Source organism: Lathamus discolor, chromosome 2 (assembly GCF_037157495.1).
Source record: "Lathamus discolor isolate bLatDis1 chromosome 2, bLatDis1.hap1, whole genome shotgun sequence".
In the NCBI taxonomy this organism is placed as follows: domain Eukaryota; kingdom Metazoa; phylum Chordata; class Aves; order Psittaciformes; family Psittacidae; genus Lathamus; species Lathamus discolor.
The window spans coordinates 130,559,361-130,585,640 of NC_088885.1; the positions used below are offsets into that span (position 1 = coordinate 130,559,361).

The 26,280-nt window shown below is 42.6% G+C and overlaps 1 protein-coding gene across 7 annotated transcripts in view; it reads right to left on the reverse strand.

Annotated features, from left to right (window-relative positions):
* TPD52 (tumor protein D52) overlaps positions 1-26,280 on the reverse strand; it is a 123,694-nt gene that overhangs the window by 76,177 nt on the left and 21,237 nt on the right. For 5 of the 7 annotated variants that reach the window (XM_065668482.1, XM_065668483.1, XM_065668481.1 and 2 more), the window contains 5 exons: positions 16,624-16,739; positions 14,866-15,014; positions 13,923-14,024; positions 7,005-7,053; positions 4,480-5,881 (listed from right to left, as the gene is read on the reverse strand). In XM_065668482.1, the coding sequence (XP_065524554.1) occupies positions 5,765-5,881; positions 7,005-7,053; positions 13,923-14,024; positions 14,866-15,014; positions 16,624-16,739 (533 nt within the window). In that variant the 3' untranslated portion in view covers positions 4,480-5,764. Of the gene's footprint in view, positions 1-3,517; positions 5,882-7,004; positions 7,054-13,922; positions 14,025-14,865; positions 15,015-16,623; positions 16,740-24,745; positions 25,091-26,280 lie in introns of those variants that run through there. The other 2 variants (XM_065668478.1, XM_065668484.1) reach the window with 2 other exon arrangements.

Genomic DNA, 26,280 nt, shown 5'->3' on the forward strand with positions numbered 1-26,280 from the left:
AAAAAGTTACCAGAAGAGAAGTTTTATCACACCGTGATACATATTACAGATCAGCAGTAAAGCTAGCATAGCAATAAGCCATTTCTACCTAAAAATACATTGACAAATTTACCACTTATTTTTTAAAACACTTTAAGACTATTTAGTTCATAGTGCACAAAAATATGCCATTTATTCTTAATTAGTTGCTTCATTCTTACATTTTCTTCAAATGTTGGTAACCTACCTATGAACGTAGTTCAACAATTGTTTCTTTACCCATACCAACAAGAATCATTAGGTCCGTCCTAAAAAGCAAGTTCTTGCATTTTGCTCAGCAGGCAGCTTCAGTCTGCAAATAAAGGTAACACCTAAAGTATTTCCTGTCCTTCTGAAAGGTTTAAGCAATTCTACAGAGAAGAAAAGAACTTTAAATATGTCATTTTTTTTTTGTTCAGCTTAGAATGCAAAACTTAAGACATTATAAAAACACAGACCAAAAAAAAAAAAGCCAGTAAGAAGCTGCCTGTTGTAGACAAAATTAAATATCATGTGGATTTAGCAGAATATTTTGCTTATAAACCTGCTAACTTTTTAACAATTCTAAGCATTATTTAAGCGCTCTGCAAGTTTCCTTATTTGCAAAACAGCAACAAAAGAACAAAACCCTAAGAAATTACCAACGTGGCAGAGAGCACTATAAGGTACCTATGAAGCAAGGTCAAAAGCAACACAAAGGACCCAAATAACATCTCTGTGCTCTTACAGGTACAAGTAAACCAAAAGCCAGGTAGCACTTTGTATCTATCTTTTTGCCACCAGATAAGCAGCAGAAACTTTCCTCTGGCTGCAGCTCAGGCAAGGGGTGAGTAAGACCACGTTCCACCTGCTTGGAAGAGTAGACCCTGCAGATGTATGGCACCCCAGGAAGGGACTGCAGCTGGAGCCACCACACCCTCTCCTGAGGCAAGCTCCTGAGTTGTTCCCCTTAGAGGGATTTTCTCACAAGGTCTAATGCTTTCAGTTTTTCCAGCAGCATCTAGTACATCCTCACGTAAGTATTACCCAGCTTTATGCTGGGTAATCCCACATTAGCATCAGGGTTGCTGTGGAAAATTTATTTACTGAGTAATATAATTCCTAGCATTTTAAAATCAGTTAAAAATGGTGAAAAGGTGATTTCAAGGAAACTACACAGAACTAAGAGATTACACTACAAGCCAGAGCACTTTCATTTCCCTCTTCTGCACACTCTCAAAAGAGCAATCAGTGAATAATCATCAACCACACATGGGCTCACCAAAGTCTTTCTTGACTGGGCTAAGAACAGCTTGAAAGTAGACTCACGGTAATCTTACTTCATATTACTTTTATGCTTTTAACATCACCATGACACTGCAAAGCAAGCTACTGCTCTTCCTCTTTTCGAGAGAGTAACTCAACAGTGTTGAGAAATACAGAGCTGTAGGCCAGCTCTTCACTTTACACTTCCAGTTTGATTTCTGTATTGCACTGTTTATACTTGTGTATGTAATTCCACTTGGAAATGATGTTGTGGATACTAAGTAACATCTTAGTTTAAAGTCTTGATGACTATTATTGATAGAAAAAGATAAAACTTCTGTCTTCTTACTTCAATGGAAAGAAAAAGAAAGAAAAATCAACCCCTCAAATACTTAAGAGTAGCATTCAGCATCTTCTACAGCTAAATCAAGTGAATCCTTTCCTAAACCCTACCATGGACATCACCCTTGGGCACCACCTGAGTCAGCACCCTGGGTTAGGCAGACGTTTTTGCTCTTTGCATACCCAGCCTTGCTAGTGCAGATATTCAATGGAAAACCGAGGTACAGATTATGCAGTAATTTGAAATAGCAAGTTCTGGATTCAGTGACAGAGGCATTTCTTGTTCTATACTCCCAGTACTAAACCAGTCCTGCATTATTAATTCACAGCATTAATCTCCATAGCTTATCAGGCACACTCCAAGCCACTCACGTGATCAAACAGAATTGGAAAAGTTAGAAAATGAAGAGTGACAAGGATGAAGAGCAGCACAGAATCACTTCCAACCAAGGAAAATTCAGACATTGGGGTTTTTTAGCCTGGAAGAGATACATCAGTACAAATACACACAGTGCTTTTTTCTGCTTCCCTAGATGTCAGCTACAGCCACTGCCACAACAGACACTGTGAGGAAAATTAGCATGACAAAAATCACCACGAAAGCCAAAGAAAGCAATGGTTCACAAAACTCCATGTTCACTTTACCACTCACACTCATTCTTTCCCAAGTTCCATACACTTACATTATCATGCCCACGGACACATAACCTAAATGTTCTAGGACAAGGGCACTTAAGTACAACACCAAGGACAAAGGATAGCAGCTATCACCACACCTCCAACATTCTTCCTGTTTGGCAATGATGATCTTGGGTTTAGACAAATCTTTTACACCCTTCAGGACCAACAGTTGTTTACTGGGTGTTCCTTTGCTCCAGAATCAGTAAGTGCAGCCCCAATAAATAGCAGGCTGCTGCTCACTGTCTATCCCTCCATGTTTGCTTTCATGATGGAGTAACAGGAAAACAAATGGCACCTGAAATGCAACATAAGCCTACTGCCCTCCTGTTGTAGTCCAGAAGCAGGGTCTGCTCCTGGTGACTCATCTGTGCTGCAGATTATCATAGTGCAGGCCTTGACAACAACAGCAATTTCACTTCCAAAAGCAGCTTCCCGGAAAACTGTGTTTTTCACCATTACCATACATTCTTTCTACCCCTGTCCTGCTATTTCTTTTGATGCCTTCATACACCTGTATTTCTACAGGTGTTTCATTCACACCAGCCTTCATATTTCCACTACAAATCTGTAAAGTACTGGCCTGACAGGTCTTTGATTTGACCTGCTAAGATACTTTCATCTAAAGATTTTCCATATCTTCCCTGCCCGCCTGTAAAAGCCAGAATACAGTTTTGCCCAGACAGCTGTACTCTGCATTCTACACACCCGAAACTACTTGTACACTTTCTATATTAGACTTTTGTAGGAGGAGACTAAAAATATAACGGCACGAAAACTGTCAGTATTTCTGTAGGACAGTCATTACGAAGGATGAAGAGGTGAGAAGCACAGAATGGCTCGGGTTAGAAGGGACCTCAAAGCTCATTCAGTTCCAACCCCTCCTCCCATGGGCAGGGACACCTCCCACTAGGCCAAGGTGCTCAAAGCCCCATCCAGCCTGCCCTTGACCACGGCCAGGGATGGGGCAAATACGACTCCTCCGGGAGGCGATACACACACGCGACAAGCCGCAGGGTGGCGGGCAAAGGGCAGTGCACGGGGCCAGCGTTTCAGGAGCACTGAAGCGAAGCCGCGGGGACGCGCGCTGCCTGCTCCGGCCGAAGAGCAGAGGAAGGCGGCAGCAGGTCCGCGGGGAGGCGCTGGCGGGTCGGCCCCACCGGGACATCGGGGCCGGAACCGCCCCGGACACTGCCCTGCCCTGCCCTACCCGGCCTCCCCACCGCACCCTCACCTGCCGGGGGCCGGGGGCCGCGGCGTCTGTGCTCGGCCGCTCTGCCGTCTGCTGCGGGAGAGCGGAGGCACCCACGGCCGCCGCCGGCGGGGAACCACTGCAGCGCCTCACAGCCCGCAGCCACCGCGGCCGGGGCGCGGCCCGGACAGCACACAGGGCCCAGCTCGGCGCCGCCATGGCTGCCCGCACGCAGGGCGGGGCGTGAACTCCGACCCCGCGCTACGCCCAGGCGCGCGGCGGGCGCACGCGCATCCGGCCCGGCTGAGGCGGAGCAGTGCGGACGCCATCGTCGGGGCAGGGGCCGGGTTGCGTGCGGCGGCCGCGGGCGGCTCCTGCTGCGGGAGGAGGCCGCGCAGGGAAAGGCGCCGGGCGGGAGGGGAACGAAGCCGGCAGCTGTGTCTTGGCTGGAGGAGCCGGTCCGGCGGAGCGTGGCTGGGGACGGCGACATGAGCACGGACCGCCGCGAAAGTAAAACTGCAGTGGCAGCAGCCACACTGAGGGTGTTCGCATGCGAGGGTGTAGCTGCAGGTCCGAGTGTAACAGGGTGCAGCCCCAGCGGTGCAGCCAGGGACCAGCTCTGGACTAGGTGGCTGTTCATCAGTTAAATAAACGGAACAGAACCCATCCACGAATGAACGCGTTCCAGAAGGACCTGCTCTACTTGGTACTGACAGTTGAGAGAAAGCGCTCCACTCCTGCGGCGTCGTATGTTCTCCATTCTCAGCTGTAAGAGGCTGAGGGTGCACCTCGACCCCTTTCCTAAACTTCCAAAGGTAATCACGGCAGTTTATGTAAGGCACTAGAAGTCAACCTAGGCTTAGTCTCTAGGAACACCAAGCTCCTCAGTGTAGAGCCCCCCCATGAGTAATATGTATCAGCACTACTTTGAAACCAAACGTAAAAGCACTGTTTGAAGTAGAAATAAAAAAGTCAATTATCATCCATAGGCACAGGACAATACATTCCTCACATACATGTTTTTATTAAGCTGCTCACATGTAATTAAGCATATTTACTATGTCTGACACACAAGGTTGTCAGGAGCATCTTTTTTTTCTCCATTTGTGGCAAGTTAAAGTTTAATGAATTTCACACAACTGCTTTCAAAACTTGTTTCCAGTTCTAACCATACCAACTCCATGTGCCAGAAACACACAACATACGAGAGACTTGAAGAGTACATCAGCTAAAGCAACATGTAGGAGAAAGATCGTGTAGGAGAACAGATCTTGTAGGAGAGCTACACTGCTGTGTGACGAATTGCTGGAGTCTTAAACAGGAACGGGGCTTTCACCATGTAAAAAGAGTAAGTCTAGCAGATGTTTCCAATGGTCAGCCTACGAGGGAAATGGCATCAGCATTTGAGAACAGTTCTCTTGCTGCCTAGAAAAGAACCAATGTCATTCTCAGGCTTACTCTTACAGTCCATGCTTTGTTAGTCTAAGTGTGATGCCACCATGTGTGAATTAAGATGAATTTATTCACAACTGATCAGAAGTTCAGCAGTGTATCCTGCCACATTAGCATCATGTACAAAAAACAAACCTGAAAATATTACTGTAACTGAACCAAACCAGCACAGCTAGGCATATTGCTTCAGTCTGTGATGGTCAGGAGCTTCCTTCCTAGGTGGATAATCCACAGACGAATGGGTAAGTTCTAGATGTTAGGTATTACCCTGTCTGCAACTGTTGTATGAGGAACACGCTTGTAAGACAGTTCCCTCCTACCCAGGCGTAATCCTGCTACAAGTAACTTACTTAAAGCCTGAAGAAGTCCTGTCTTTAGCTGGGCACAATCCCCCTGGCCTGATGTCCTCTGCAGGCAACACTTAAGTAATCATAAGCTTCAGTTTGGCAGCAGCAGCAGATTCATAATGATTAAGTTGAGCAGTAGTTACAGATTCAAAAGGAATTACATATCCACAGTATATGTACAATATAATCAACTTCTCCAAAGAGGGTTTTTTCATTGCTATATTTTAAAGGTTGCCTTCAAATTACAGGTAAGTCCTTTAAATGCTTGAAAGGCATAAAAATTCCCCTTCCCACACAAAACCCCAAACAGTGTATTTTAGTTTCAAAAATATTCTTAACCCACAAAAAAACTTGGTATCGGTTAACCTGGTAAAACAGCTACATGCTAAATAAAAGCACATCTGGTGGGACAAGCTCAAAGAATGTTACAAGTGTGCTTAGTTTTCGTTTGCAGCATCTGGCAGTGGGTAGCAGGACAGAAGCAGGAATCTCAGTGGGTTTCCTCCTGTGTTTGTTCTGCGATCGTTTCTGTGGCACTGGCATTGGCAGCAGAGTTGAGAACTTCTCCAAAGTCTCCCCCGGCAGGTTGTCTTCCTCCAACTTTAGACTAGAACACAGAGAGCGCCTCAACATAAAACTGCAGTTACTTGACATGCCAAACATGCTGAACTGTGTAAACCAGTACCTCTGCGGGAGAAAGTTTAATAACTTTTCAGCAGAGCAGCTTTTCCAGGATGGAGCTACCTCCACAATACTCTAAAAGACAAGTTTTTAAGTATCATGTGGAAAGCAACCACCAGCAGCAAACTAACATAACAGTATCCCTCTGCCTTCTTGATGCATGCAGCATGAAGCAGCAGCCCTCATTCTAAGCAGTCTGAAGGCTGACATGCCCTCAGTTAAAAATGGATGTGAGTTTGCAGCCTTTCAAGCCATTTAGGCTTTGAAAGGTTCAGAGTTAAAACTCGCTTCCGTATTGCTTAAAAAGGAACACTGAGCCTCAGAAAAGAACACTGAAGAATTTTCATTCTCAACAGCAATTCCCAAGATCTTCAGTGAAGAACAGCAACTATTTTACTCTCTCCAGGTAATGTGTTTTCCTTTTCCCTCTACATTATATCCCTGTGGGAATGGCAGGAGTGTTAATGTCCATTAGTTTGCAAGGGAACATCTAGTTCCCCATGCTATCACTTGCATGCTTTTCATCCAGCCCAGTGTGCCCATGAGAACAGTCAAATCTGGTTCCAGTTACGTGTATTAGTGAGTTTTCTTAATCTCCAGAAGTTAATAATGGTTGTTTCTGGCACTTGAAGTTTCTGTGAGTAAATTCTAAATTAAGGTACAAAGGCCTTGTGTATTTTATGCCAGAAATAAGAGAAACAATCCAAGCTGCTCTCTTGTGTAAGATATTAGTCCTTAAGAAGTCTTGGAAATAAAAGGCTAGACCATTTTGGATACATAACACTAGGTATGTTGTCCTAGCTGTTTGTGCAGGTTAGGTAGCTGTTAGTCCCCCTAGTTAAAGGCATCCTCCTGAAAGAGGTGCAGGAAGCCCATTTTTTATCCCCAGATCATTAGGCAGAGAAACCACTTCCACAGCACTTAAAAGATGTCATCTAAGCACCTTGAACACTTTACCAGTAACTAAAACACAGGTTGCCCTGAGTCCACTTCTGTCTTTCTCCACATCCACAGCTCCACAATTACCAAGGAGTTTTAGTTATATTTACCTTCAGGTTTTCAACCTTTTCTTCAAAGGATTTGAAAGTCGGAGAATTTCTAGGAAAATAATAAGAAAAAGGAACCACAGAATTACAACCATATCTATGTTAGTCTATAAATACCACAAAACAAGCAGACAGTTGCTTTTTCTAATGTCAGCATAAGTTTTGTTTGTTTGGGGCTCTTTCCTTGGTTTAAGGGTAGCCTAAAAATAAGTTTCTATCTGGATTTCCCAAATATTACATAACTGAAATTCAAATGCACTCAAGATGTAGCTCATTTGTATCTCTTGCAACTGAGCACTGCCATGCTCAGTGACAGGATATTTCATCATACCACAGAAGGGAGAACTAGCAAGTATTTTAGGTTTAGCTTATTATTCACAGTGATTTCAAACGTGTTTCTGGCTTCAACGGTTTCAGATCAGCTTAGTCATCACTTCTGGTTAGACTAGTATGTTACTTCTAAAGAAAGCTTGCCAGAGTTTTTCCATTTGTTATAGGAAAACCAGTTTAATTTAATCGGGCATATGTTCAATTAACAACATATGGTTAATAGGGGCATTTTCTGCTAACATGTTAAATTTAGGGGAGAATCCCCCTTGCCTTTGAAGTACTGGAGACAGCTGTGATTACAAATGTTAAATTCTGTATATGAAAAGCAGCACTCAGCATTGAATATCCTTAGGTGTTCAATGCTGAGGGCCAGTGTATTATTTATTAGGGTCAGAAAAGTGGCTTAACGCTCCAACTAGCTAGCACTGCCATTTGCAAATTTATGCAACAGCCTGTACACCTCTCCTGCATTTATGCAGAATGGAAAATGCTTGCCTTCAGCAGACCAGGCCCAAGGATTCACAGGAGACTAAAAATAATTTTTAAAGATGAAAAACAGGAGGGTTTAGGGGTGGGGGTGGGGGGTTGTTTGGTTTTGGGTTGGTTTTGCTTTTTTTCAGAAGAGGTCTTAAACTCCCTTCCCCCTTAGCATGGTATTTGTGTTAGTCACCCACACTTAGCAGCACTCTTTCATTTGAGAAAGCACACAGTGGCACCAATATATGTATATCAAACCAAACTCTCCTAGGAGATGGAAGGGCACAGTGCCAAGCAAGGGGAGAGAAAAGGCCAGCACTCCAAGTCAGCAAGAGCCTTGTTGTGAAACCACAGTACTTTTTACTCACTTTCATTGTTCTAACCCATGTGAGAAGCTACTGCCTTTTAAATGTGGAGTCATTTAGTAGCAGTACATTTCTATCGGGTAGGGAAAAGTTGTCATAGTTCCCTAAACAGCAGGAAAGTATACTTGGTCACATCCCAGATGTGTGATAACTACCACCAATAAGCAGAAATAAAACCAAGTTTGATGTTACATTCCAATCCACTACAAAGTTTGGTGGCTTTTTTGATTTTGTTTTAAATCTATTTGAGTTGACTTAAGTGCAGTTTGACTTGATTCCATAAATGAACATAAACAAACCCAACAGTTACATTATGCATACATTACCTCATAATAGGCATGCTAATTGAATGTTGTATGGAGCGTATACTAAATGCCAGCATTAAGAAAAAAGAAAGCAAGAAGTTAGTTTAAGTGATAGACTGAGAAGCAATTGGCTTAGAGAGCTGACTTCTGGATACTCTCTTTGGTAAATAGCCAGTCTTATGTACCAACTGCTTGGTTTTGCTTTTACGAACTGCTTAGCCATGCACACACACATGTACTTGTCATCAGAGCAAAAGCTGCAACAACTTTTTTCCTTTTTAGCAAGATTCAAGTGCCATGCTTGCTAGTACATATTCTGCGTAGCTGCTACGGTGTGTCTACTCAAGTTTCTCAAGCAATGAGAGTCATGCTGCATTTACAGTTGTGACAATATCAGGTACAAAGTGAACACGCAAGAGTCTTATCAATCAACTAATCTTCCTATGGAAAGCATTATTCTTACATTCAGAAGTCACATTCAGTTCAGTTCAGTGTAAGATTTCCATACTCACCAATACAAATTTTCTAGTGAGAACAGTCACATCATATAGTCAAGTTCAGGTTTATGCTAAGGGCAGGAAAAAGTCCTAGTCTCAACCCTGTTCTGATATGCATGGAGGATTTCTGTAACCTGCCAGTGTTGCCATTACAGTTACTCTTTGCTTACTGAGAACACATATCTACACCTAGAAGGTGACTGGATGTAGATTAAGGAGCTCCGAAATACCTTCAAGGCCATCGAATTTAGATTTTACAAAATCTCAGTTTACTCTTGATACATATTAGTCTTATATTAACGTCAGTGTTTCTTGTCAAATACCACAATATTAAGTTAGAAAAGTTAGGAAAAATTATGATCATAGTTTTCCATAACTATATTTGAAATGTTAAATTTTGACTGGGTTTTATGATGCCTTTCAAGAGAATACTGTCCAGACAATTGCTGGGGGGGGAAAGGGTGGGAGGAACTCTCATATTTGATGCATTTCCAAAACTCCAATTAGTATTTCAGCACAATAGAAGATACGTTCACAGATGCAAAAAGGTTCTGTGTTCATTGCAGAACAAGTTTTAAGAGATTCATTTGGGAAGCTCATCAGTAGAATACAGTGATAGAAAATACACCACACCTAAAAAGTTCCCTTAAGGCTGGGATCCCTTAAGGCAGATGCACAACTTAAGGTTGGTTTGTATGTTAAGCATACCGAGAATCAGGTATGCAAAGGCCAGGTGCTGTCCTGACACATGTCAGTAATCCATGCCACACACATCTCCTCCCTTTCCTCAGCTGCTGTGTTTCATCTTCATGGATGGTTTGGCTTCCACAAGCTTTTCCAGAGCATATAGAAGCTGATAGTCTTCTGGAGTGTAATTTGTATTCCTCACTGTGATGTAGATTGCTACAAGTTCTGGTCTTGCCAAGTTTTAGTATAGAACTAGGCTGATACTAAAATAGTTCTCTTTGCCCAGTCATGCTCAGCAACTTCTCCCCACCCTGCAAATAGTTTAAGGCTAAAGAGGGTGAAAACTACCTCCTTTTCCCATATATATTCACAATCTGGAATCTGTTACACTGAAAAGCAACAACATATGGTGTATTGCAGATCTTTTTAACAGGCATCTAGGGAAGTTTAGTTTAATCTCAGAGAGATCGTTTAATGTAAGAACTATTCATAGATTCATGAAGGATTTACTTGCTGTTGTACGATACACTTACATATACTCAGCATCCATTTTGTAAAATGTCACCATAAGAGAGTATATAGTTTTATCACAGAATGATCTGGTTTGCAAGAGAACTAAATTAGATAAATGCAGTTGATGTTTTTTTAACATCAAATCACTTGTTCTTCAAGTAGTGAAAATGAAAATGCCACATCAGAGCACTCACTCAACTAGGCCATCAAAGTTGGGTGGTGTGAAAAGAGAACCTTTTTTTTACAATACTCATAAGCAAACCTCTAGCTTTAAAAAAAGGCACTGTAAATTGTTCTCCAGCCTTCCGTGTATTTTTTATTGCATTAAAAGCTTTTGTATCCTTTACATGATTATTTTTATAGCCACTACATTGCCTCATATTTTGGAAAGGTATAAGGAGGTATGCCAGAGTCCCTGCCTGGAAAATATGGGCTTAAGAGTGCACAAGCACTAGTTATTTGCTTTTGTTAATAGTTGATATGCTGATATATGATGATGTTTAGGAATCCATGATCACATCAGATTTCCAAAGCAAGCAAAGAAAATTATTCTGCAATCTCAGAACAGGGCACAGGTGGACTTCTGCCCCATAACAGAGATGCAGCACAAGAGGAGCCAAGTGCAAAATCATGAATGCCAAGGAAGTTTGCAGAGTGCTACATCTTGGTATTATTGCCGTTTTGCACATAATACTGTGCAAAACAAGGTTGCCTACACAAGGATGGCTAGCTTGAAGTTCAAGATGCTCTTATAAAAGGAGAATAAAGTATTAGGAGACACCTAAGAAGGAAGAGAGTTCATTTTCAGCATGACAAAAAGTGGAGAAAACAAACACAAAAGAGAAGCAAATAATGCACTGACTTCACATTACCAGTTCTCTCTCCCTCTATTTCAGTACTTTCCCAAGTTCACATTTCCGCTAGCTGCTTTACTCCCTTTTGCAAGTCCCTCCAAAATCACTTACATGTGCAAGAATGAAAACCTGCATGTGATGTTTGCTGCATGGAACATGTGTAAATAGTCCAACACAGAAGAAATCATGCCATGACAGCTCAGAAGTCCCTAAGCTAAAACAATACAGGAAAAGCAAAGCCATGGTGAAGAAGCTACATGAGATTAAGAATAAAAACACACCTGCATACCCAGTATTTATTCAATTAAACATCAGGCCTGTAAGTTCTCATTTCCAGGGAAGAACTTGGGCCTCTAAAACTTCAGAAAGTTCAGACTTGTGCAGTCTTAAAAAAGTAGACAGCACTTGAGTAGTCACATAACCCTGGGACATGAATTCACTGGTTGCATCCCAGACGAACTTGGTCCTCATGAAAGCAAGAAACAGAGGTTTTAAATCCCCTGTTTAAGTGCAACTAAGATCTTGAACAGCACTAGTCCTTCCCACTTTTTGATGTTGTTGTCTTGTTTTTAAACCCAGATGCTCCCGAATTATAACAATACCTTGAATTTCCATTCCCATGATTCTCCCCAAGAAGCACACCAACTGTGTGGACTCCTCTGGCTCTGTTACATCATCTTCTAGTGGCCCAGTTTCTTATAGAAAGTACTCATCACTCACCTAGCCACTAACTTGTGTGATTAGGACACTCTTCTTTTGAGGTATTAAGTTCCTGAACCCAGAAGAGAGCTATGAGTCTACCCTTGTCAAATGCAATAGTCTAATACTAGTAGGGGAACACTGTAGCCTTAAGAAAGAAACCCTGCTGAGTAAGCAGCTGAGCTCTGCATCCAAAAGGTACAGAGACATCTTCCAGGCTCCTGTTGTCTCGCTGATGCTAAAGGAGAGGTATCTCAGACAGGCTGCTATTGTTATACTTGAGCAAACTATGCTTGCTTCAGAGTCTGAGTTCTGTTAGCATATACCCTGTCACTGACCATCTCCTCCCCACGCATTGCCCCTGCAGCTATAGCTCATAGTCAGTATTCCACAAGCCAGATCCCTGCATCTTTACAGAGATAATACTGCTGTCTTTAGCTACTTAGTGGGAGAGTACAGAAAAGGTGAAGCCACACCCAGAGGTGCATAGATGGATGAGAGCAATGGACAAAAGTTGCTACACAGGAATTTTAACTACTGAAAACTTAACATTGAATATTTGCTTAGACTAGGCAGATAAAAGGCAATACAGACAAGGTAACTAAAACACTCAGTCTAGAGCTGCTAAAGTACTCAAAGATAAGGACTGTTTCACTAGACAAACTATAAACAGAATGCATGAACTATTTTACACTCAGACTCTAGAGATTTGATTAGTCAGAATGCTAAACACCCATTGTAATAGACAAAAAAGGGAATATTTCTACTCTGTCAAGGCACAAACACTGTACAGACAAGGACAAGGAGGAATTCTGCATGCCATTGACCTCAGAACCATATTCTGTCTCTTTACAAAAAAAAAAAAAAAACAAACCCGAAAAACAACCAACCTTGCAGAGTCATTTTAACTGATTCCTTTCTTACAAGGAAGAGAGACTAATTGATTAGTATGTGTGCTCAAGATTTCATGTTCTTGGATAGTTACCAGGTGAACATGAAGAAACATCTTCCTTGACATTAAAAGATCTTCAGTTTTACATTAACACTGGAGGAAAAAAATTACCTCTTACAGGCAAAAACTTTAATACTGTAACAGAGACAGTCCGACTACATGCTTAGTTTCAGAAATAACTCTTGTGCCCACCTTACCTAAAGGAATGTGAAAATGTCTGTAGTCTGCACAATGCCAGAGTAAGCATTAAAGAGAGAAAGGAAGTTCTGATAAATCTGAAGAAAAATATGTAACTGTGTTAACTATACCTCAAAAGTGTTTTCTCACTAGACTTCAAAAGCAAGAAAGAGGTGAATGGCAGCACTTGAAAACAGAGAGCTGATTTTATTACACTGCTTTCCAATGCAATAATATTTTGTGAGAATGCGTGGATTTTTATTTGTCCAATAGTTGAGAGAAATAAGTTTGATCCACTATTCACAACAAATGGCAAGCACAGATGAATATCTGTGTATGTTCCAGTAGTAAAAATCATATAATCAAAGAACTGTAAGCTAAACATATGATTGGATTGCATCTGGGAGGAGTTTTGCAAGCAGCTCACAAGGGTGCTAAAAATGACCACCAAACTTACCTAACTTGCATGAAGGACTGTGTCATCTGGCACAGTCAAAATATGTTGTGTGCCAATATTTAAGAATTAGAAACTGCCAGTAGTCTGTTAAAAAGGTAATAAAATCAAGCCACTGCTATGAGGTAGAACAGCTTACAAGAAATAACACACACCTGAAAGGAATCCACACACAAGACAAAAAAGAAACCAAACTCACAAAACAACCACTAAACCACAAACACAAGACATTAGCTGTTTAAATGTTCCTCACAAGCTGAGAAAGTCAGCGAACAGAAATGACAGTGCTCTATGTATCACACAGAGGCAGGCAGAGCCGCTGCCACCTGCAGTACTATCAGAAACGCAAAAGTAGCAGTGGATGTGATAGCATGCGTTACTTTCCTTCCATACATAAGTTACACACCACAGAACTTTGCGGATTTTTTTCTGCATCAGAGAGGACATACAAGATTTTGCAGCAAGTCACTCAGATCTCCTAGAACAGATGCTGAGGGTTCTTGACAGATTGACTTTTAGAAGTGCTAGGTATGTTAACAGCAGAAATTTATTTCAGTGATTGCACACTTAAACCAAAATGTAACTACTTGGGAAAAGCTAAAGAAACCTACCTGACATCTTCAAACTTCTTGGTTAGGACTGAACCAACAGATGAAAAAGCAGCAGATGCCTTCTGACTAGCTTGAGAGAGGGTTTCTGATGTTTTCTTGTATCTGTAACAAAATTAAGTCTGTGGTTATTTTAACAGACCACATAAGGAACCTTTTAGTGTATATAGATTTGTATCAGAGGTATACTTCACCTTTAGGATCAAATGGATAAGCTACTTAAGAGGTTATTTTTAGCCACTGCAGTCCCTCCTGGCTGCAGCATCTCTGTCACCTCAGACTTCAGATCGGGTTCACCAACACAAACCTCCTACCCCACCCCCCAGACCAGATGCCATCTGCTATTGCAGGACTTGGAACAAAACCAAAACCACACACACAAAAACACAGAAACAACCATACACACACAAAACCCCAAGAAAACAACACCCTGAGAAGCACACATACTGAAAAAGGACAGGATTAGTTTTTCGTGTGTGCCAAGTGCCTAAAATCTTGTACCAGATGGTTTTGTTAATAAATTTCAGCATAAAAAGTCTGAGGTATATCCTCCTACATTCTGTGTAGTCATTAATTGCAGAAGACAGTTCACTCTAGACCTTAAGCTAACAGTTGTGTTTGCCAAGAATGTTATCTGTGACTCTGCACTCTTCCTGCATGAGCTCAGTTTACCACAATTTTTCAGGCTGGAAAAGAAGGGTATTCTGTTGGACTTGGGATACCATGGTATCTCAGTAATGGTATCTCAGGTATATCAGACAGAAAGTGTAGTAGAATTGTCCATATTATGGTCAATTGTGCTTATTTTGCATGAGATAATATGGCTAATAGTGACCATAACTGTTACCTTCACTCATTTCACAAGAACAGAGGGTTTAGCCATGACACAAGAACAACATAGTTTTCACCTCAACAGGTGAGGCAATCATCGTGAACAGGTACATACGCTGTGGTTGAGGTGACATCTTGCCAGCTTTTGGTAATGTTCTGCTTTAGTTCCTGTAATGAGTTAATTCCCAGCTTTCTCTTGATTTCTGCTAGATGCTTCTCTTTGGCAGCTAGCACTTGTGAGAGTGTCTGGATTTCCTCTTCCACCTGTGGCAGCAGAGTTGGCGAGAGGTAAATTACAAAGCAATATACCCACCCAGCCATTTAACTATGTATTTATTAAAACATCTACTAGGTATCAGTAATGGAAGGGCTAATGTTTTTAACACTGCCTCAAAGTTGTTTCTAAATACTAAAAGGGAAATCCAGCATAATCTACAAGAAAAGCTGATGAGAAAGCAATCTACCTGCAGCTAGCTCTGTTACTGGGATATGCACAAGGAAGCTGGTAACTATAAGACTGTATAGTTAGAAATCATTACCTTTAGACAACATTAGTCTATATGAAGCTTGAAGATTAGACAAACCTGGGACAATTGCCAAGCCTGTATTCTCCTTCCACGTCAGAAGAGATACCAAGGTATGACCAGTATCAGGAAACTCAGAGCGTATCTGATCCATATACAAGTCTGTATCCTTGCTTGAACAGAAATGTTCTTTTGTGGCTTAAGCCAGCAACTGCAGGCTGAATCTAGCCAGAGGAGTGGCTTCCCCAGAGCAGGGGTAGAAATGGTGTAAGACTGAGCAGTTAAAGTAAATAAAAAGAAGACCAAAAAAACAAACCAACAACCCTCCCCCAGCAACAACAAAAAACACAGCACCTCTTCAGCAACTAGAAAACTCTATTGGTTGTGTACTTCCTTCTTTACACAGGTCACTTAAGCCTTTCATGGAAGCACCACTAGATCATGCTCAGAGATATCAACAGCTTTACAATATCATTCTATGGGCTGTATAGATGTGGCCTTTGTGCCTATGTCACATGTACAAAGGCAAAGGCATACATCCAAACCTTCAACTCACTGTTGTCTGGATACTGTCAGAAGTCCAGCATGATGTACCCTACCTAGCAGGACCAGATTTCCCTCACCATCTCCAGCTGATTGGTTTGGCATTAAATATTACTCATCAGGACTACCAAAACCAAGACTGCATTAAATGTGCTTATCTCACAGCTGACCTTCGTTTGCCAACCTTAAGCTTAAGTTCACGTCTTCTGTTAGGGTGCTAATGTCCTAAAGAACTACAAAAGAAAAAAGACTGGTGACTCAATAAAGCTTGGCTTTAAAACTTTTTTAATTCATGTATCAGGCTTGAGTATCTGACTCTCTTTTGAAGAGTGCTTCCTTAACTCACTCCTAAAAAAAAAAATCTGCTGCATGAATTATGAACAAGAATAGTTACATGGTTAGACATTAGCAAAACAGTGTTTACCTGGATATTACTACAAAGCATCCATCATGAAAACATTAGGTTCAGTTACTCTACACCAGTTAAGACAATACTTGGTTTGGGCTTCCAGCCGTGTTCTCTTTGACAGCCTATTTACCCCTCCTCCCACTTGAGTTAAAAAAGGGATAACCATTCATGTATCTAGGTTTAAGATCTGTACGCTCAGCACTTTCAGCTTAATTCTCTATAGCCAGAACCGCCTGTTCTCCTTGACACCTTCCCTTACCCTCCCCACAATATATGTGTTACACTCTGCTTCACTCACGGAATAAATATGCAAAGCATTAACTGTATGTTCAAAGATAGCACTACCCCAGATTTTCATTCTCAAAACCAGTTTAAGAGCTATTTGCAAGAGATTTACCTTAGCAAGCTCTTTTCTTAGCTCATCCTGTTCTTCTTCTGAAAATGTTTCTGCCATATCCACTGTAGCAGCAGCATCCTCCCCAACCTCAGGTATAGAGTCACTTCTCAGCAGCCCTTGGGGTGAACAAACCAGTAGAAGTCAGAGCATCACAAGTCTGCCAGATAGCAGCTAATGTTAATACTATACAGCCTTTTTGTGCCAGTGCACCAAGAAAACCGATGAGAAGACACCAAAGTCACACTCTCCAAGTAGCACAGCATACAGAAAACCAAAGGTATTTTACTGCCTGTTTAATTCTATCAAATGGTATTAAATCTCAATATAACTGCAACTGCTGCTATAATAGGAGACTGGAAACATGTTCAGAACAACACATCCCACAGCTCTGATAGAGACCAAGGTGCAGAACCCTACACCCCAACCAGCAGTTCCTACACAGCCTAGGAGCCCACACGCTCCCTGCTCTGTCTCACTTATGCAGCACAGAAACTCTGGAAGCACTGGAGGTGCTCAGGACCAAGACAGAGGCTCTCCCCTCACTGCTCTCTGCATCAGATTACAAAAAAATGTCCATTCTGCACACACTGGGAATGGTTACGGTGATAAGCAAGCTCAACAACAGCAGAGAAAAGGGTTGCACAGCAAGTACAAACTCTTCCCACATACCCTGTTCAACCTCTCCATCCCGAGTAAGGAGGACCACTGTGTCTAGAAAGTCACTGATATGGTGGAACTAGAAGTAAGCTGCTGGTTTGCACCTGGACAGATGCTAACTCTGGAAAAGGAACTTGGGAACAAAAGGCAATCACTTCACAAAAAGTGGTGAAGTACTGAAAAGGGACTTACGAGGATGTGTATTCACTCACCCTGCTGCCTCTTCCCCTTCTAAATCCAGAAACCAAAACTTTGCTAAACTCCTCTATATGAATCCCAAACATCCCTAAGGCCATCCTCAGTTTTCACCTTCACAGCTTCAGGTACAGGAAGGAGAACAATATTATTTGTATTGCCATGATGTGCTCACTTTTTATTCTTAGTCCTTGCAGTAAGATCACTTTGAACACCTTTTAATGCAACAAACAAATCTTTCAGCTAAAGATTTCCTATTCTGAATCTTTGTAGCTGACGCTTAAACATACAGTAAGGAATCCTGTTCTAATTTGCAAAGAGACCAGTTTGCAGAGAGACTGCATGCTGGAACGGTTTGTGGATTCCCAGAACTAATTCTCTATACAAGAGAAAAAACAGCTTTATATATCATTAAAAAAAAAATTTAACATGAGAGGGAAAAGAAAACCCACACACACCATGACGACCGTTTGTAAGGAGAGAGAGTGTGCGTGTGTATATGTATTCACATAAATATATAAATCAGGTAAATTGAGGACATATTAAGTAATGTCACCTTACTAGTCAGTATAGTAATTAACCAAATACAATCCCATCCAAATTTCAGCAGCTTCTGATGGCAGCCCATACTACCACTTGGTCTGGGAATTCAAGAACTCATTCATGTGCAATGAGACCACCACTATGATTTCACTGTGAGGCTTGATATCTAATGGCTACATCACAATCAACTGAAAAGTCAGAGAGAAGAAAGATTCTGCGTGTCTGTAATTAGCTGTACGTATCCTCTATAAAATGGTCCTAGCAGCTGTCAAGCCTAAGAAGAGGCTTTGTTCTTGATCAAATTACTGTACTCAGGTAAAGCTCAATTCCACAAATTCTTTTCAAAACAATATGCTTTGAGCCTGTATGTGTGTCCAAAAATACACAGTAGCACGTTTCTTCCTCTAGAAGTACACTGCTGCATGGGCAGAACATTTGTAAACGGTAAGTTACGAAGGAGCACACTGAGAAGGAAACAGAGAACACAAATAAATGCAGAATGGGGTTTAGTTTTGAAATCTACATGTTTTCCCAGAGATTTATGTCTGTCTTCTACACAAATACAACAGCATTCCTACAGGCTTCCCAATACATTATTTTCTGGCAGAAATCTAGGGCAGAAAAAGTTTGAGTCTAATGCCCAAACCAAAGCATAGCACTGCAGCAAAAAAAAAGAAAAAAAAAAGGCTTATGGCTTATATCTCGGAACAAATCAGGTCATTTTTGGTTTGCCCATGGCAGGGCGGTTGGAACTAGATGATCTTACGGTCCTTTCCAACCCTAACTGTTCTATGATTCTATACAGTTCTTTTTCTTAACATCAAACTGTTAAGAATGACATACCTTTCCGTCAAATTGCTATTTATCCTACTCATTACACAGACCTGTAAGACTAAAGGAAAACCAACAGTTTAAGCTGCATTTTTCCCTTCACACTCTATGATCCCTGGTACATCAGCCTCTGGCTCCTGGCCTTCTTCTCCATTCACAGGCTTTTCAAGGACTACAGAGCTTGCTGTTGCAAAAGCCATTTCAGAAAGTTTGTAAGTACCAAAGACCACACTGACTCCAAGAGCATTAGCACATCCACAGGAAAGCCAGTTCAATCTGGTTACAAAGAGTCATCTGGATTATCACACCAAAAATAGATCAAGGGAATCCAGCAGCAGGAAATCATGCTGGACTGTCTCCCACTGCAATAGCTTCTGCTTTGGGAATGTACTTTTTTTTTTTTTTTTTTGGAAAAGCAGTGTTTTAAAAAAATTTGTGCTGGTTGCCTACACTGAATTCAAGACACCATGTTAAAAAACAAGGGCATGATCTCTCCTCCCCTTCCCATTTCTAGATCCTTTAGGAAGAATTCACTGCTACTCACAGTCCTCCACACCTCACCCTGTACACCTAACCATGCCTTCCTCTCCTCACTGCCTGCCCCCCTCTCATTTATAGCTTTTCCTTTAGGTCCATCTGAAGTATGATCACTGTTTATCCTGGCACCTCCCTCTCACCCGGTTACTGTTCACCTTTCTGCTCACTTTGCTCCCATTCCTCAGTTCACATCAATACATGCAGGACACTTCATTTGTGCTACATGAAGGCCATGCTAGGTAGCCTAGCCAAGCAGCAGTTGTCTACGCGGATAATCCACAGACCTCAACAATGGTGTGGCTACAACCCAAATATACCCCATCCTAGCGACTGGACAAAAGATAATGCTTATAAAATAAAAAAGAGTAGATATAAGTAATAAATTCCTTACTATAAGGGTGGTGAGACACTGGAAGAGACTGCCCTGAGAAGTTGTGGATATCCCAGGTTGTGAAAGTGCAAAAGCCCAGGCTGGATGAGACTTTAAGCAAACTGTTCTAGTGGAAGGTGTCCCTGCCGATGGCAGGGGTGTTGGAACTAGATGATCTTGAGGGTCCCTTCCAACCCAAACCATTCTATCATTCTATCATCCTATCATCATAAACCAGATTTATGGTTTGATCCTGGCCTTGAGCAAGCTTCATACGGAAAGGTGCACAGCCCAACTCAGGTATTTTTGTGGGGTGTGGGGCAAGAAGCCAGGGGGGAAGTCATGTATGACCAACCTTATAGCCTTCTATGAGGAAGTGACTAGGTGGAGGGATGATGGTAGAGCGGTAGATGTAGTTTTTCTTGATTTCAGTAAGGCATTTGATACTGTCTCCCACAGCATCCTCATAGATAAGCTAAGGAAGTGTGGGCTTGACGATCAAGTAGTGAGGTGGATCGAGAACTGGTTGAAAGGAAGAAGGCAGAGAGTTGTGGTCAATGGCGCAGAATCTAGCTGGAGGTCTGTGACTAGTGGAGTTCCTCAGGGGTCGGTGCTGGGACCGGTGCTGTTTAATATTTTCATCAATGACCTGGATGAGGGAACTGAGTGCACCCTCAGCAAGTTTGCTGATGACACAAAACTGGGAGGAGTGGCTGACACACCAGAGGACTGTGCTGCCATTCAGCGAGACCTGGACAGGCTGGAGAGTTGGGCGGGGAGAAACTTGATGAAATTTAACAAGGGCAAGTGTAGAGTCTTGCATCTGGGGAAGAACAACCCCATGTACCAGTACAGGTTGGGGGTTGACCTGCTGGAAAGTAGTGAAGGGGAAAGGGACCTGGGGGTCCTGGTGGATAGGAGGATGACCATGAGCCAGCAATGTGCTCTTGTGGCCAAGAAGGCAAATGGCATCTTAGGGTGCATTAGAAAGGGAGTGGTTAGTAGGTCAAGAGAGGTTCTCCTCCCCCTCTACTCAGCCTTGGTGAGGCCGCATCTGGAATATTGCGTCCAGTTCTGGGCCCCTCTGTTCAAGAAGGACAGGGAATTGCTTGAAGGAGTCCAGCGCAGAGCCACAAAGATGATTAAGGGAGTGGAACATCTCCCTTATGAGGAGAGGCTGAGGGAGCTGGGTCTCTTTAGCTTGGAGAAGAGGAGACTGAGGGGTGACCTCATCAATGTTTACAAATATGTAAAGGGTAGGTGTCAGGATGATGGAGCTAGGCTTTTTTCAGTGATATCCAGTGATAGGACAAGGGGCAATGGGTGTAAACTGGAGCATAGGAAGTTCCACGTTAACATCAGGAAGAACTTCTTTACTGTAAGAGTGACAGAGCACTGGAACAGGTTGCCCAGGGGGGTTGTGGAGTCTCCTACACTGGAGATATTCAAGGCCCGCCTGGACAAGTTCCTGTGTGATGTACTGTAGGTTACCCTGCTCTTGCAGGGGGGTTGGACTAGATGATCTTTTTAGGTCCCTTCCAACCCTTGGGATTCTGTGATTCTGTGAAATGGCAGTCAGTCAACATGTGGAAACACTTTGGCTCAGTCTTATTAAGAGAGCATTTCTCATGTGCGGTCTTATCTGTTAACCAGCAGAACTGTTGTTACTGGCTTTTAACTTGTCACCTTTTGTTACATTAGTTCTCTTGCACCTTTAGAGTTGCAAAGGACTTAAAATTTGGTACTCTGCAAGTTTAGCTGAGCATTTCACATCTCTAACTCTTTAAACAGGGTAAAAATTCTATTGGGGAAAAAAAAATGGGAAGACTTGCCTAATATTCAGAAAACTTACATAGTTTTAAGGTCAGTTTTTAGGTGTCTATAAGATTAACACATTATCCCAGCAGTTTATTAGACCTACTTAAATGAATCAAATAAAGACATGAACAAGCTGGTTGATTAGGACTCCACAGATCACATTACAGGAAATAGCACTTATGTCCCTATTACTCTGCTGGGTAGGCAAAGCATTAGAGTCATTCAGTTCACACTCAGGTTATCTGGTTTGGGGTTTGCTGTGGTTGGTTTCAACCCAAGTTCATGCTCTGTTATGACCAGAAGTTCCTACCTCTTCCCGACCTGAATTCAGAGATTAGCAGTAAACATCTGCAGTTTAAGGAAGTGCTGGTCATTTCACATGAGCAGCCCTTGGTGTGGGGGAGGGCCAGCCTTCACACAGCTTTATCTTTAGACAGACATATTCTGTGTCAGACACTCAGAATGAGCATTTTAGCTATCACTATGCATTTGGCAAAGCTAAAGGGAACTTCTTAGAGTTCAGGAGAACAAGCTGTTACAAGATTATAAGATCCCTCCAACATTTGAGTAATGTACAGTACTACAGAGGATATTTATTCTGCTATATACAAAAAAGAAAGATCTAATATAAGTGCTTCCCATTTATCTCAGTGAAAAAGCCAAGACAGGCATATTTCTTGAGGGGAGAAAGTGCTCCGGCTTCTCCTAAACACCAATCATATAGTTATTCAAACTGAATGAATAATTTGATGACTGGAAAAAGAGAAAAATAACCCCCATTTTCAAGAAGGGGAAAATGGAAGACCCGGGGAATTACAGACCAGTCAGTCTCACCTCTGTGCCTGGAAAAATCTTGGAGCACATTCTCCTTGAAGGCATGCTAAGGCACATGAAAAACAAGAAGGTGCTTGGTGACAGCCAGCATGGCTTCACTAAGGGGAAATCCTGCCTGACCAATTTGGTGGCCTTCTATGACAGGGCTACGGGACTGATGGACATGGGTAGAGCAGTTGATGTCATCTACCTGGACTTGTGCAAAGCGTTTGACACTGTCCCACACGACATCCTTGTCTCTAAATTGGAGAGACATCAATTTGATGGATGGACCATTCGGTGGATAAAGAACTGGCTGGACGGCCGCACACAAAGACTTGTGGTCAATGGCTCAATGTCTGGCTGGAGACCAGTAACAAGTGGTGTCCCTCAGGGATCGGTGTTGGGACCGGTCTTGTTTAAAATCTTTGTTGGTGACATGGACAGTGGGATTGAGTGCGCCCTCAGCAAGTTTGCCGATGACACCAAGCTGTGTGGTTCAGCTGATACGCTGGAAGGAAGGAATGTCATCCAGAGGGACCTTGACACACTTGTGAGGTGGGCTGATGCCAACCTTATGAAGTTCAACCATGACAAGTGCCAAGGTTCTACACCTGGGTCGGAGAAATCGCAGGAACAGCTACAGGCTGGGCAGAGAAGAGATCCAGAGCAGCCCTGCAGAGAAGGACTTGGAGGTGTTGGTTGATGAGAAAATGAACATGAGCTGGCTTCAGTGTGCACTCACAGCCCAGAAAGCCAACCATATCCTGGGCTGCATCAAAAGAAGCATGACCAGCAGGTCAAAGGAGGTGATCCTGCCCCTCTACTCTGCTCTTGTGAGACCTCGCTTGGAGTACTGTGTGCAGTTCTGGTGTCCTCAACATAAAAAGGACATGGAACTGCTGGAACAGGTCCAGAGGAGGACACAAGGATGATCAGGGGACTGGAGCACCTCCCATATGAAGACAGGCTGAGAAAGTTGGGGCTGTTCAGCCTGGAGAAGAGAAGGCTGCGTGGAGACCTCATAGCAGCCTTCCAGTACCTGAAGGGGGCCTACAGGGATGCTGGGGAGGGACTTTTCACTAGGACTGTAGTGACAGCACAAGGGGTAACGGGTTAAAACTTACAGAGGGGAAGTTTAGATTGGATATAAAGTTCTTTACTGTAAGGATGGTGAGGCAGTGGAACAGGTTGCCCAGGGAAGTTGTGAATGCTTCCATCCCTGGCGGTGTTCAAGACCAGGCTGGACAGAGCCTTGGGTGACATGATTTAGTGTGAGGTGTTCCTGCCGTAGCAGGGGGGTTGGAACTAGATGATCTTAAGGTCCTTTCCAACCCTAACTATTCTATGATTCTATGAAAAAGAACATTAAAAGACCCAGCAAAGGTTGGTGCTTGTGGTGATGCATCACCAGATACAAAGGATGGTTCCCCCACCTTCAGAAGAGGTGAGAGATGCAGTAACTGCAGAGGTGAAAGTGGCCTCTAGCTGAAGTTGACAAAGGGGTTTGGTTCACTTCACACAGAGGTCCCCCAAGGGATGCACATTTCTTTAGTATGTTAAAGAACAAGCCCACCAAAAAGAAGTCAACACCTTTGTAACTTTGATTTGCCGCACCTGAAATAGGGCTAAGCTGTCTATATTTTAAATTATTCTGGAAGATGACACCTGGCAACACAGAAATGGAAGAAAGGTTGTAAAACCAGACCAGGATGTGTTGAGAGGCATGGCTGTAGATGCTCCATATGAGAGGTTATCAGCTAGAAACTAGTATGGTTAAGCAATATATGGATGCTGCTGCAGAACAGCACCCAACAGCCACTTCCTCAAGACAGTTCAAGCACAGAATCTGCAGGAGTAAGATTTACAGCATTTTAAGTGCTGGATGGAACAGAGTAAAGGTTTTAGAGAGCATTTTCGTTTATCAGTGATATTTTCAGTAAGGCAAGGGCAGATATTAAGACTACCAGAGCTCTGAAGTCATACTAAGTATGCAATTCCTACCTTCCCCCAAAAAACAAACAGACAAAATAGGGCAATTGTTCCAGTCTCACAGAAGTTGCCCTTTTGTTTCTAACCTTTTCTTGCTCACTTTGTTCTCCCTCAAAATGCCTTTCCACTGAATTAAGAAATATCAAATAAGGTAAAGCTGGTAAATATATAGCACATGGGATATAACCTACCTGACACACTGAAGCTAATAAGGATCAGAGTTAACAGCAGGACAACCTTTCCCTTCATTTACACCTGCATTTCAGCCAAATTTTACAGGTTCTTAATCTGAGAAGTTCCTTTTTACAGATATTGATCACTAAGCTTTCTATGTAGGGTGTTAGAAAAGGAAGAGAAGGAAGTTACCAGACTTTGACAGCGTAGGTGATCCAGGTGGAGACAGGTTAATAGTAGGCGACAGGTAAAGATAGTTTCTGTTCACTCCAACATTGAAATCAAAGGGTGATTTGTAATCCTCATACAGATCCATGCCAGAAAACTCAGAGCGTGCAGCCATCCTCTTCTTCCACCAAAGTACTCATCTTCACGTCCTGGGGCAACCCAGGCAGCAGGATTCAGACACCCTCCGGTTCTTCACATGATACTCACTGCACCTTCTCAGAAAACTCATCTCTCTTACCGCCCTGTTAGATTTGGGAGAGCTGTCTAGCAAGTGATTCCTCAGCCATCTTGTAGCTGCTGCTGTTTACATGGCACAAGTTGAGTTACTGTAAATTTATAACCAGGGCTGGACTTACACAGACCGTTCCTTTGACAAACATTCACAGCACGCTGTGGCTTCTGGTAGAACCTGGTCCTCTGCAGAACTGCAGCAAGAACTTCCAATCATTGAACTAAGAAAGGTCAGCTGACCGCAGCTACATCAGGATATTCTTAATCTTCTAGGACACAAAAGGATTACTAGCCGTAATCTATCCTATACACCATCTGTGCAGGACTTTTTCCTCTGATTAATGGAAAATTCTGCATGTGTAACTATTTCTCCAGCAGCCAGTTATGCCATGAACCGGCCACACTGGAATGCGTTGTCCTGATGAAATGTATTTATGTTTCGACACATTTATGATAAAGAAAGATGAACTTATGTAAGCCATCTAACACCATGCTGCATGTATGGATTTAGCCCTGGAGGCAGAAGAGCTTCTTACCTAAAAGAAGCACTCAGTACAGCTTTGCAGTGCTTCACTACACTCTATTTTTTACTTCCAATGTCAGCTTCTTTCAGTGAAAAAACCAGCCAGTGCAGACCACCTTCACAGCGAACAATTTCCTACCAACCCACACCTTCACATGGGCTCTTCACTGCAAGCCTGCACACAGAGAAACATGACCAAATGGAAGTTAATCTTTTCTTCCCTGGCAAGAGTGATGTTTTAAGACATTGCCGATGACAGACATTACACCAGCCTCCGCTCAAAGAGCAGAAGGGAAGGAGCCCTGCAGCATACCCGCTTGGAGCCTGGCCAGTGTATTCTCTGGGGACATGAGAAGAAAGCGTACCACTTCTGAAGTTTTAGCTTCCCATTTCCACTGCAGTCACAAACAGCCCTTACAGATAATTAAAGATCCGTTCCTTTAGGCTGAAGATCTACACTGGCTGCTGCTGCAGACTACCTGCAGGCTCATAATAATGACAGCATTGGAGCCTGAAACACAGGTCTCTGCTATTTTCCAAACCCCCTGAAAAGAAGAAAATATAATGCCCCTCTGCACTTGACACATGGCCATGGCATCTGCCAGAAATACTTCAAAGTTCACCTGAAAAAGGTCAAAGCTTTGGTTGCAGATTCTAGTTAAAGCATCCAGAGGCAGCAGAGTTGTAACACAGTTACACTAATGGCATACTCCCTATTAACCAAGCACACTAACATGAATAGCTA